We start from the raw sequence: 13,895 nt of genomic DNA, 5'->3' as shown, positions 1-13,895 counted from the left end.
CCGAGTGCTTCCGGGCGGCGCTGGCTGGCAGCAGCCGTCCCAGGTGGAGTTCCCATCGCGAGGCCCCCGGGCCACCGAACAGCGGGGTGGGGCAGAGGGGGCGCCCTTTCCCCGCACGGTCTCCAAGCGAGCGGGAACAACAACATCAACAACAACAACAACAAAAGACCGAAACCAAAAGCTTCCTTCCGGGCGCTGCCCGGGCCCTGCAGGCCGCCGAGGGCGCGTCTCTCCTCCACCAAAGCAAGTTGCTTTCGCTTTGGACTTTGCAGGGGAGGGTCCTCCCGGCCCGGCGCCCCGTTCCCTAGAAGGACCGGGGACAGTGGGGGCGCGGGGCCGTGCGGCCGGGAGCAGACGGGCAGACCAGCCGGCGCAGCGCGCCCTGCGCCTGCCCCGCGCCCTGCACCGGCCCCGCGCCCTGCACCTGCCCCGCGCCCTGCCCGCGTGACAGGCCCTCGCGCGCCTGAAATGCACAGTACGTCATGTGAGGGGTGCGGCTCCGAAGGGATGGAGCGTCGAGGTAACCTCCGCACCCAGCGCCCCGTCGTCAGGGACACAGCTGTTGTGTCTGGGCATCGCTTCCAAGGCTGTGTTAGGGCTTAACTGTTGCCCACCCACGCCTTGGAGAACAAGGGCGGGGAGAATTACTCAGAAATGGAGACCACAGTTCGCTTTTGAAAAGGGGGCCAGCCAGAAGGATCGGAGCCAAGGGCGCCGCCTGATGTCTTGTCTGCATTACTGGGGATTCTCTCTTGGGGCCTTAGTCCTTTCTGCGGACACAAAGGGCTCTGTTTTCACCATCTGCGCTGGTTAGCAAGAACAGATAACGAATTCAAGGTTTAGCCTTGTGCGTTCTTGGCCATCAAGCGCTTGAAGGCAGTGGCAAGGCCTTTAATTCCTGGTCAGAAATGCTAAGCTCCCCGGTAATGACAAAGCAGTTGTGGGACAAAAGTGCGATTTGTTCAACGGGTGGACAGTTAAAGGCAACGTCAATGAAAGCCTGCAACTCCTTTGAAGAATTATAAACGAATGCAGTGAATGAATCTATTTCTCCCTTAGTGCCTTCCTTACAAACATAAGCTCGCAGTATTTATATCATTTTGCTTTCTGATGCAACGGTCAGAAGTCTCTTAAAATATATCAATGATAGAGGGAAAGTGCCATCACTTTAGTAAGTGTGGCCAAAGAGCTGGATTTGTTTCAAAATCCTGTATTTCTATATGGTAACTCTTCAAAGTCAGGCCATTTCCAAGCATTTCTTTTTCTCCTTAATCTTAGGTAGAAGAGATGAACTAACCATCAGGGAGAAGTTTCTTTGGTTTTAAAGATAAATGTAGACACTTGAATAGAGAAATATGGCATTAGTATTGATGAAGGCAGAAGTGGAATAATATTTTCTGAACTTAAATTTGGTGAAAGTGTTTCTTTGATATTGCCGAGGAGCAAAAAGAAAGCTAATTCACCAGCCATCAGATTCGTGTGGACTGTTAGAGCCAGATGTTGTATAATAAATCAAGACAAATCGCCTGTGAAGTAAAATTCCCTGAAAAAACCTGAAAAAAAATCTCTTCTGTTATTTTTAACTCTGCTGGAGAGAACTATTTTGGGATAATTACATTGTATCACTTGGAGCAAGGATGGAGGAACACTTTTATGTAGTTTTTCTGTTTTCTGTGCAATCTAGTTGTCTGAGTATTTTAAGAAACATTTTTCCTCCATTAAAAGTGTCTTCTCTAATAATTAGTCAGTAGATTATTATGAGTTTCATTTTCAAGAGACACCCTCTTTGTTTTATATGTCTCAACATGAACTGGTTTTGTCCCTTAGCCCTCTGTCCCTTTGCTTTTGTCATGAACACTTCTTTTGAGTTTTTAATTGAATTCAACAACAATTAAAATTTGGCCTTAGCTTTCAAAGCCTTTCTCTTATGAAGCTTTTCTTTGACTGCTTTAGCCAGAATTTATCTCACTTCCTAATCCTAGGTGTGATTGATTGTATATTTTAGCATTTTATTGTGAAAGGTCTTACAGTCTCACACATTGTTAGGTGTTGGTCTGTTTTTAATTTTAGAGAAATAGGTCTCCTTTTTTTTGTGCCTATCAAGCTCTGTTGAAATGATTTATTTATGTGTCTGCCTCCCTTTCATTCATAGAGGCCCTTTTATATATTGGTAATCCTGAAGCCTATTCAGGTGTCTCCCATGTAATAAATGCGCAGTAAATTTTTGTGGTGGAACTGAATTTCAGGAAAAGAGGTATGATTTATTTCTTTGTATGTGTCGTCTACGGTACCCAGGATACTTCCAGGCAAAGAACGTATGCTTAATTAGTACTGTTTTGTAATTGATCAACTAATTGACAAGGTACTATATGCTCTAAGAAATTTAGTTGTACACTGTGGGTTTAAAATTGCTATTTCATCAGATAGGTACATTTTTTCACGTTATTTTAATAGTTCCAGTTGAAATACCAGAGATGCCGAGAGTGCATATTCTGGGGGCAGTCATCATTGACTTTAGTAATTTTGTATTGAATTTCCACTGTGATAAATGAGAGCTCTCTGACTCCTCCCACTTTCCAAATTTGGAAGTTTTAGTATTATTTTAAATTCTCCTATGGGTTAGTTTTATAAGTTATGTAATACACTTAAAATTTTGGTAGTGTTACATGATTCTCTGTAATGTACAATTTTTCTTTTATCTCAACTTGGTAGTTCTGTCTTTATTCTTACATTGACAAGATTGAATGTTTCCATTTTATTCTGTAATCATACTTTCATCTTTAGTATTTTCAAGACTAAGCAGAATTAGCCTAAAATTAAAAAAACCAATGAGTGTTATATAGTAAATACTGCTTACAGTGTGCAAATAGTAAATACTGCTTACAGTGTGGTGTACTAGTGTGCTGTTGAAGCCGCGTTCTTGTTTGCAGAGCTGAAGAATGAACTTGGCAAACTCTCAAGGTAGGAGAGCCAGGGAGAGGTTTTTATTTAGAGATAAAGTGAGAGGATGAAGCTCCTGGCTTGACAAGAGAGCCCATAGCTGTGTATTGTCTGGGGGTTTTATAGGCAGTTGAGGATTTTTGGGAACGTGAAAAAAAGGCTTAGGGGTGTGAATTTGTTAAGTGGTCCCTGAATATTTAGAATTAACTTAACAGATGGAACTTCCTGCTTTGATTTCTTCCAGAGATACCAGCGTCTTGGTCTGGGAGCATATCAAACAAGGCCACCTGCCCAGCCCCCAACGTGGGCTGAGGTATAATTTGCTAAAGAGTAAGTTAAGAATCTTACTTCTTAACTTCTTGGGTATTACAATGCAATCTTATCTTTAAGGTGGAATCCTTCCTGTCTTTTACTATGTTGTTTATGGCTGGGTTTACTTGCCATTATTAACTGCCCAGATCGCAAATCATCTCTTCAGGTCTGAAGGAGGAAAGACAAGCACATAGGCCTGGGCCTTTTAGCATGCTAAAGTGAATCTCACACATGGTTACAAACGATTAGGATAATAAAAACATGTGCTACTCTTCTTTATGTGGGGAATATTAACTGATCTCACTGAAGAATGACTCTAGAGTTTAATGTTTAACACAGAGTGTTGGTAGGGGGTTTCCTTGCATGTAGTTACATTGCTCTGACTGCAAATATCCTGCCTTGCTTTTTCCAGAGGCCCTCACCCTACTCTGACTGCACCCACAGTCCCTGTCTCATTGTGATTACTTTTTCTCCTTTTGGCCCAAAGACACATATATTTTTCCTTTTTCTACTTACAGGTGAATATTCCTAGCAGCTGTGTCAAATGGATTCTTTTTTTTTCTTTTTTTTTTTTTCAATATTCCGTGGAGGACTACAGATCATGCTACACTTTAGGTTAGCTTTTGATCGTAGGCTGGAGCCTCTTCAGATGCCTAAAAGTTGAGGAGTGGGGGGCTTGCTCTGGGGTGCCAGCACCCATACTACTAGCAGGTCATATTCTCCCTAGAGTGTTCATTCAGTTTTTTTTTTTAAAGCAAAATTATCCTGGGTTTTCCCCCTAGGTTGTCTTCATTGTAGTGTGTATGCACTTGTTCATGTGGGTGTGTGTTCACACTGGGAGTAGGGAATGTGAAGAGACAGCTGGAGCAGTTGTTTTGCCATTAGGTTTTCAACTAATCTTTCGGTTTTAGGTCTCTTTTTCATTTCTGAGGTTCTGTCTTGGAAGGCTGTCACCTTTCTACTGCAGCACTTTCTTCCTGATTCTAGGTTAACTCCTTCACTCTGTCTTATCCTTCCATGTACTACTGATGATTTCAGTCTTCCAGAAATTTGTTGCAATTTCTCCAATGCTGATTGCTCCCTTTAACTGGGTTTATTCTCTTTTTAATTCCTTTACTTTCATTTTAAGGTATTGGATGGACAGGCCACTGTGTGTGTGCTTAGACTGTCTTTGTGACCTGGGAGGTCTGAAGTAGTTTGCCTATTGCCTATTGTACTCTGGGTACAGAGTTCTCCGAACCGAGATACCAAAACATCTTTGTGGTCGATTAACCATTACTCAGGCCAATGAAACATCTGTTACTCCCTGGGGGTAATTTAGGATAGATGGTATCTGAGCTCTCCTATAATTGGGCTAGACTATTTTGTATAAGCAATAAGGGAAGCATATAGGTCCACTTCCCTAAATGAGCTGGGGAGCAAATTAACACATTTAAATGGAAGCCCCTTAACTGGATAATGCCAAAAATTCAAAGAGAGTGAGTCCAAGTAAGGATTCCAGGGAAGGTCCACAATTTGATACTCTGTGCCTAGCATGCAGGGTTTGCAATAAGCATGTATTCTCTGAGGCTGAATTCCATCTTGGATATGTGCTGGAAAGCAAGATATACTTCACTGTAGCCCCAACGTTATTGCCTGGGTTTTTGTTTTTTTGGTGACTTTTTGCTGATTCTGACCAAAAAAGTAGTGGATTGTTTCTTACTGGCTTATATACTCTGGACTCTGCAATCAAGAAAACATGCAGCCATCTCCAAACTACCATATTTTGTGGTGGGCTTGACTTTTTAAATTTAAATTTTTAAGATTGTATCTCTTGATCTTTTCCTTTGTAATCTCCAGTATTTCAAGGCCTTTCTAAAATTAGACAATTATTAACCAATTCTTTGCATTTATTAAAAAATAAAATTTTCACTTTTTTACATTTAACTCAAATTCATGCAGTGTTTATGTTGACATGGTGTGAGGGAAGGATCTATTCTTAATTTTCTCAAGTATCTAATCAATGACATTATTAATTTTATTTAATAAAATAGCCTCTCCCACTGGTGTGTAATATTGCCTGTATTAAGTAGAATCATACATTAAATAGAGAGTTCTGCTGTTTCTGTTACAGGCCTCAGGTTTGAATGACAAGAAATCCAAGGCCTATGAAACAATGGCTGTTGCTGGTCTGCCGGCTGGCCTTTGTGATGATCAGTTACTGATCTCAGTAGTGAAGCTTCATTACCAAGAAAGTAAGAATGAGGGTGGAGTTGTTGAAGATGTGCTATATCCAACAAGTACCGAGGCAGATGCATATGTAACATTCAGAGGAAAAAAAGGTGTTTCCAAATCAAATTTTTGTCATCTTAGAAATACTTCTGCAATGGAATTAACAGTTGAATTTTACTAAAACAGCTTCATGGGATTGATAACGTTTAAAGAAGCTTTTTTAAAAGAAATTATTGTGTTCTGAGTATAAAAGTGGCACAATATTGCATTAGCAAAATACATGTGAAAATGGCTCATGATAAAGTTGCTTGTAGCTGACAAATTCTTGAAGACAAAAAATATTTTGAATTTCTATATCTAGGGATAAAAGTGATACATTTTATTGTAGAAAAGTTGTAAAATACAGAAACCTCCCCCACAATCCCCACCAAAACGACCTATACTCTCACCAACAAGATAACTACTTTGAGAATTTTGAGGTGGTTTCAGCAGTATAATTACACCATTTGCTTCTCTTTCTTCAAATCAACAAGTGGATTTTTTAAATATAGTATCTGCTTTATTACTGGTATAGTTGGATTGGAGAAATATGGTTTGAATTTGGGATCAGATTAAGCCATTTTCCCTTCATCCATTCCTGACATAGCTGAGAAAGCTGGGTCTGCAGAACATATTTACCCCTCTAGCCTCATGAAGGGGGTCAAGCCTTCCTTATACCTCAGTGGCTGGCAGAATAAATAGCCAGAGAAAAATTAGTCTCCCCACTAGCCTCTTGGAGGTAAAAGTATCATGTGAAGTAGGAGTAGAAGAGACTTTTCTCTGAGGGAAGACAGGATCTAGAGAGATCCAAGAGCCTATAGATTATGAGTACCTTTATCTGTCACCATTAATTAAGCCATTCTTAGTGGGGATGGTCAGAAAAAGCGATGGCAGAAAGGGCTCCTTTTTACTTCTCTAAGGGGATTGTGGCATTTTTGAAGTTAATAATGTATATGTTGAATTGGTAACTCAGAGAAAGAGAGAGCTCCCATGAAAGAGGGCTCACATTCATTCATTTATTTACAAATATTATCAAGTGCCTATTATTTGTCAGGGATCATTTTAGGCCTTTAGAATCAAGCAATGAATGAAGTGGGCAAATTGTTTTCTTTCATGAAGCATACATCTGTGGGGGAGGAGAGATAATAAACAAGCAATAAATGAATATATGATATGTTGGGTGCTTTATTTGTATAGTTACACGTTATATATATGTACTTATGTTTATATATTCATTTATATCTATATATAATATGAGTGCTATGAAAAAATATAAAGAAGAATCAAAGGATAGAATGTGATGGAAGGTGCTTTAGATAGAATGGGCAGGGAAACACTCTTTGTTTAGGTGGTAGTTGACAGACCTGAATGAGGTAAAGACTCATGCAAATGACGAGGAAGAACACTGTGCTAAAGGAAGGATGGGGAAGAATCTCTGAGGGGTTATTATGTTGAGCTTTCTGAAGAATAGCAGAGGCCTGTGTGGCTGGAGTGGAATGAGCAAGGGGGAAAGCAATAGGAGACACGGTTCCATGGATAGCTGGGCCAGTTTATGTTAAGTAACTTACAGTTTGAGGCAAGATACCTGTATTTTATTCTGAGTGAGAAAGGAAGCCTTTAGAGAGTTTGCTCAGAGAACAACAAAATCTGGATGCCATTTCTTAGATGGCCAATCTGGTAGCGATACGTAGAATAGGAGCTACTAGTTTTATTGCTGTGTTGATGAGGGTGGTAAGACAACAGGTAATCGAGAACTGGTGGGTATTCAGGATGCATTGATGGATTAGGTATTGTTTCTGAGATGCTTTTGGAAGGGATATAGTTATGAAGAGTTGAAATTTGGTCATGGAGATACCTATCTGGAGAATGGAGTAGAGATTTCTACAGGCAGAAGGAAGAAAGGTCAAGGCTTAAGGTAGACTTTGGAAGTGATATATGCAGAGATAGTATCTAAAGCTGTGGAAACTGTTGAGATCATGGTGGCGCGGGGGGAGGTATGTTGGCAAAGACTTCTGAGGCCTGAGGCCTGGGCATGCCAACATCTAGAGAATGGGAAGAGGGGGAGAGTTAGTAAAGAAGACTGGGCAGGTCAGCCAGTGAATTAGAGGAGCACAGGACAGTGGGGTATTCAGGATTCAAGAAGGTAAGGTCTCCTCACGGCCATAATTGACAGAGTGGGGGATTTACTTTTAGGTTTTTGCTGTATATATATATGTGTGTATGTTTTTAAAAGTATGATTAGGATCATAGTTACACATAATATGAATTTTAACATGTTAAAGTAGAAAGGAAAACTAGTTGAATGAATGTTAAATTTAAGAGAAAAATATAGAAAAAATCTTAGGCTTTCTAAATAATACACTTGAGCATTTCTATTATTATTAATTAGAATAATTACTAGTTGCATCATGCCACAAACACTTCTGATGGCGCTGTTTCCACCTGGTTGCCTAGAAGGTCATTGGAAAAAAGAAACACTGTCTAGGGGGAGATGTTTGGACTGATGTGTGGACCTGCGTAATGCAGTCTCTCATTTTAGTGAAAAGGTAAGTGGTGCCTCTGATGTTCCCAGATCCTGTTTCCTCTGCAAAGTGTTCCCTATGTAGGAGCACAGAGCACTCTCACCCTATTACTTCTAGCAAAGAAAATGCAAACTTGGTAACCTGAGTCAGAGTTAAGGGCCAAATCTGGGCCTTGAAATTGTCCAGTTATTGCCTGGACTGTTCTATGTTTCTATATGTCCCACTGATGCTTGAAAGCAGCAGTGAGTTTTTATGCTGTCATGGGTATGCCAGGTATTTACCTAAAGACTTATTTTGGGAGTGAAAAAACCCAATTAGGATAAACATTAAAAAAGCTTTGAAGAGGTGAAAAAAAAAAGCTTTGAAGAGGCCAGAAAAGTGGAAATATGAGGAACTAGTTTAAGTCAAAAGCATTGGTTTAAAACTATTCGGTAAGAAACCCAGGGTCCTATACAGCCATCTGATGAACGTCAAACTTGGAGGGTTCCCTAGAGAGGCCTCTACCCGCGGAGCAGAACCAGAACAGCGCATATCTATGGGCTTGGCTCAAGATGTTGTTTCAAAAAAACATTCTCCCTGTAAAAAATATTTGACCACCTCTGTTTTGGGGAAAGCGGTGAGAGTCTGTGCATCCCAAATTAGTAAGGCAAAAAGGTAGCTGGCCTTGATGGGTCTGTGGGATCCCTTTGGTGCGCTGCTAGGGCGCAAGAAGCCAGTCTGTGCTCGGCATCTGGAGCCCAGTTTAGGGTAACTGCTGCAGATGCAGGGACAGTGGCAGTAAAAGAAGGTGCTTATGTAGATGGCTGGACTAACAGTACTGTTGTCATTTTTCTACGTTTCATTTTAGGTCTTTAGCTCTGTAAGTGCTCTCCTTGATCTTTCTGTTTTTTTGGGTCAAGACACTCTAGAAAGTCTGGTATTGGAGCTAAAAAGGAAAATACCAACTTATGCTTCAGTCCTTGGGAATCCAATGAAAGAATCTCCGTTCAGGGATCATTCATGGCTCTCAAGAAGCTCAAAGAATCTGGTGTTACAAGCATGTTGTATTTTAGGAAAAAAACAAGAATTTTATCAGTGCAGGGAAAAAGTGGAATAAGCAGAGCCTCAGAGGGAGTACACAGAGAACTAGTAACTCTCTGGCGTCACTCGGACCCTCAGTACCTGAGACTACTAGCAGAGGAGAAAGGCTTGTTCTTGACACAGGTGCTTCCCTTTACCTGAGGAAGAAAAGCAGCTTATATGAAAGCACACTGAAAAAATTTCACATTGTATGTCAGGTGAGAGTGGATGGTGAAACCACCACAGTTTGGATAAACAGTGCTCAAGATGGTTCTTAGCCAAACAATGATGCAAAAGGGTTCATTGAGAAATAGTCACATGCTTTTCATTTTGAACTTAAAAAGGAGACATTTATTTTGGAAGGAAGGGAAAGTAGAGATAAAAGGACTATTAAGTTGGCATGTGAACAACTAAGTTCAAGGTACCTTCAGTTCTGATTAATTTCTGTAGGATACACATTGACATTACAGGATCTCCTTCTGGCATGTACTTGTTTAAAAAGGAGGTCATGAAATTAGTAAGGCAAAAGGTAGGTGATAAAATCTCAGCAATAGTAAAGATAAAGGCTACTGCTTTCTCCTACAGAGTGGCGACAATGCCATTAGCTTTTCACATATTGTCTCGTTTAATCCTTGTGAGCATCCTTCACTGGAGGCATTGTTGTCCCCATGTTAAGAGGGGAAGTAATAGGATTTGGAGAGGTTACAACACTTGTCCAGAGTTGTCCAGCTGGCAAGGAATAGGGTGGAACTAAACCCAGTCATCTGGCTACAAAGACAATATAAAACTTTGAAAAAAATCTCACTGAACTTTGAAGAAATTTCACTTTCTCTGCAGCCCCAATTTTTAGAAAAAGAAGTAGCCTTAATTCTAACTATAAGAAATTTGGATGGTTATTAGTATGTCACTGCAACTCCTTATTTACAAAGTGTGCATTTACCCCAAATAGCATGCTCGTGAAACTCATTTTAGAAACTTCTTAGATGAAAAACATTTCTGATGCAGTTAAACTTTATCTTGTCTAAAGCTCATTGGTACAAAGTTACTGGACATAATGGGATTCAACTTAAGCATTTACATAAAATTTGGTTCTTTTGTTATAGTTAAGAACGATGAAGAAAGTATAGTGTCTTTTTCTTTACTCCCCCTTTATTTTATATGTGTATAATTGAAGTAACAGCATTTGAAGAAGGAGATCCTAGATGATCAGAATAAAAGTAAACAGTTATTTACCAGGCATCCATCCAAGTGCTTTACGTATCTTTACCTATTCAGTCCTGACAGTAACCCTGTGAGGAGGTATTGTCTTTATCTCCCTTTGACAGATGAGGAAACTGAAGCAAAGAGATGTAATGGAACTTGCTATGCTTTTAATTACTGTATGTACTTCTCCTTTTTATAAAATGAGTCTCCCTCAATTCTCCTTAAACAATGGAGAAATCTTTCCTTAAAGGTGACAGAATGATCTGAATATTCTTTATTGAAGATGGGAAGCCAGAGCTTGTCAAGCATTTGGTTGTCTGTGACTTCCTGAGTTTAACTTTGGACTAAGCCAATTTTAAGCATCTAGGGCACTGCAGGGAACTCCTTAGGATAATAAAATATACACATCTTGCTCATGTCAGGGTTAAACAAATATGAATAGTGATGATTTGAACCATTTATGCTAGTAGAAAAGCATAAGTTATACTACATGCCTTCATTTTTCTTAGCCATTTAATTACCCAATAGGTAAACAATGTTTCCTTAAATACACTATTTTATTTCAGTTTGCATAAACTTTTTATCATAGGAAACTGCTATTTATATCAAGTGCCTGATAAGGTATCTTTAGGTTAAAAAGGTGCTTTGTTGTTATTTTGCTTGAAGGAATTTGTTTCAGTCCAGGTCCAATCAGGAGAGAGAAGGCACACAGTAATTTGAACAGAGAAAGTTTATTATAAAGGGTTCGTACCTTTAACGGGACTGGAATAGTGAAGGATTGGCTACTAAGAAATAAAGAGAACTCTTAAAATACACAGCGATACTAGATATAAGAAGCAGTTTAGAAAGAGCACCCAAGGAAGACCCGCCCCCCAACATTCTGCCCCCCTCAAGCCCCCGAAGGACCGAGCTCCAGACCATGCTGGAGGGTTTGTGCCAGGGGATCTTGCTGGAAATCCATTCTCTAGGGTCCTGGAGGAATCTGTTCACAGGCATCTCTCCGCGGCGCTCCTTTAAAAAGGCCGGAGGCAGGGCTGCTGCTGGTCACCGTGCACTTCAGGCCCTGAGCGCTGGGAGGCCTTGTGTGCCAGCGACACGGGAGCAGCTGCCCGCCTGCATGAGCCTCATGTTGAAGCAGCTGTCCGCGCGGCAGAAGCTGAGTACTAGGGGAAGCTTCCACTTCTGGGGAGCTGGATTCCGAGGAACCTGCCAGTTGAACCAAACGAAGCAGGAACAAGACTTTCCCCCCGCAGTGTCTCTCGGGCGCCCTCTACTGAGAAAGCTTAACATCTTGTCCGCAGCAAAGGAAAAATATTTGAGGGACCTGACCCATTTTTTAGAGTTGGCACATAGGATGAATTCAAAGCTGAGTCAATAAATTAAATACTGGCAGAGTTATATCTGATATCTGCAAGACTTTCATTATTACCACACATTAATTACCACCAGAAGCGTTTCAACAAAGAGCTGGATCTAAAGAGTGAGGCTCTTTCCATGATGTGAGAGGGAATAGTAATTGATTCACGGGTGTGGATAAAGCTGCTTCAGGTTGAGAAGATTAAATATTCCAGGTGTTTTTACGTATTGCTCTCCATTTTAGAGTTCTTTTTACAACATTGTCCTTATAGTATGCTAGTTATATAAGCAATTTCTGTCTTTAATAAAACTGACCTTTTTAAAAAAGCAGTGCTAGTGATTTTTATTAAAATTTATTTTTGAAGGTTACTGGCACCTAGGCAGATGACGTGAACTCCATCCTTGCTAAGCGTAAATCCTGTTATATGTCTGCCATTGGGCGAAAGACGTCTCATTTACCTAGATAACTAAGTTGTTACTTTTCAAAAAGGCTGCACATAGTAAAAAGAGCTATTATTAAGATAAAAAAGATGTAGGGGGCTTTAGATAATGATAGAAGAAAGAGGAAGGTGAGAGAAAGGGCTCTGAGGCATTTGGGTGAGAAGCTCGGGCGTTTTTGTTGAGTTTTTCCGGGACAACCATTTTGCTGGGTTCTGGAGGTAACAGTGGGACACATGACAAATGATCACTGGCCCTTTAGTAGTCACTGCTTAATCTGGTAGAGAAGGCAGGCAAGCAAGACTTTACAGTCATAGTTGCTATAGAAGTACTTGAGGTGGGATGGAGGAGTCCATTCTTACCTCGGATATGTTACTCATTTCCCAAGTATTAGCATAAATCTCATAGAAAATGATGTGGGCATGGGTCAAAGTTTCATTTACCTTATGGAGGAATAAACCAGAAGACTGACAAAACTGATTCAGAAACATAAACAATTAAAAAGTCAGTAGAGAAAAGCATTTTAATAAAGATGCCAAACTAGAAACCAAACTAACTGATGTATAAAACTCACTTGGGGGGTTATTTGCTCTACTAGACAGAAAAGAAAATAATCAGACTCCAGTTTTTTTCTAGGAGTTAAATGTCTTACTTTATAGAGCTGTAAAATGTCACTGCCTTAAACAGTTGTGATATTAAGTGAAACAAAGTTACATTTCCCAAAAGAGATGACCTACAAGTGGGCTTAGTGGCTTGTGTCTAGCGTGACATTAAATGGTCACATAATTATTTTTTGCTTTATGTCTGTGTTTTGAGTAATTTTCTTTGACAAGAGCCAGGAGAAGCTTGCCAGAGGCGGAGACTGACAGATGGGTATTAACCCAATGAAGGGATGAGGAGAGATGGCAAGACAGCACAGGATTTGGTGGAATAGATGCCCCATCTCGGAGCTGGCACCGACATGGTAGTCAAGCTACAAAACAAGGAGTCATTCGACTGCTGCCTCTTCTCCCCATTTGTATGGCCACAACCTTAGATCAGGCCTATGCCATTACTTGCCTGGGTTAGTGGATTGAATAGCTTCCCCTCAAACATCACATCCACCTAGAACCTCAACGTGATCATATTTGGAAATAGGGTCTTTGCAGGTGCGATTAGTTAAGATTAGGTCAACTGGATTCAAGTGAGGCCTTCACCCAGTGGCTGGTGTCCTTAAAAGGAGAGGACACAGGGACTCAGAGGAGACAGGGAAAGAGGTCATGTGACAGTGGAGGCAGAAGGCAGAGATGCGGCTACAAAACAAGGAATGCCAAGGATGGCTGGGAAGCACCAGGGACCCACCAGGGACAGGAAGAGGGCAGGACAAATTCTTCCCGAGGGTCTTTAGGTGGAATATGATCCTGCCAAAACCTTGATTTTAGATTTCAGCCTGGGAGAGAATAAACTGTTGTTTCAAGCCACCAACTTTGTGGTGATTGGCTACGGCAGCTGTAGGAAACCAGTACACATGGCTTTAAAATAAAATTCCTGGGAGCCTCTGATCCTCACCCTTGATTTTGTGTCTGGGCCCCTGTTGTATACCGTACACACCCCTCTCTTTTGTGATGGCATTTCACAGTACATTTTGTTTGTTGGTTTCTTGTCTTCCACAGTGTCTGCCATTGTCTCCTCGAGGGCATGAATTTTGTCTTCTACTTTCTTGCCTGTTGATAACAGGATGCCTGGCACACTGTAGGCATTCCACAAGTACCTGTGAACTACAGGAACAATTCTGTGCTCCCCATGGAATGTCATGCAAGTTTTTTCACTGAAATA

General features: G+C 40.8%; 1 protein-coding gene across 1 annotated transcript; it reads left to right on the top strand.

Moving 5' to 3' along the window:
- Nucleotides 1–507: 507 nt before the first annotated feature.
- On the top strand, nucleotides 508–9,837 carry RBM43 (RNA binding motif protein 43). The gene is given in 8 exon segments (XM_073240055.1): nucleotides 508–591; nucleotides 5,366–5,629; nucleotides 7,317–7,404; nucleotides 8,029–8,048; nucleotides 8,872–8,968; nucleotides 8,971–9,067; nucleotides 9,100–9,512; nucleotides 9,515–9,837. Coding segments are annotated over 8 exon segments (1,386 nt in total).
- Nucleotides 9,838–13,895: the final 4,058 nt, after the last annotated feature.

Source organism: Manis javanica, chromosome 7 (assembly GCF_040802235.1).
Source record: "Manis javanica isolate MJ-LG chromosome 7, MJ_LKY, whole genome shotgun sequence".
In the NCBI taxonomy this organism is placed as follows: Eukaryota; Metazoa; Chordata; class Mammalia; order Pholidota; family Manidae; genus Manis; species Manis javanica.
This window is presented reverse-complemented; position numbering and strand designations above follow the sequence as displayed.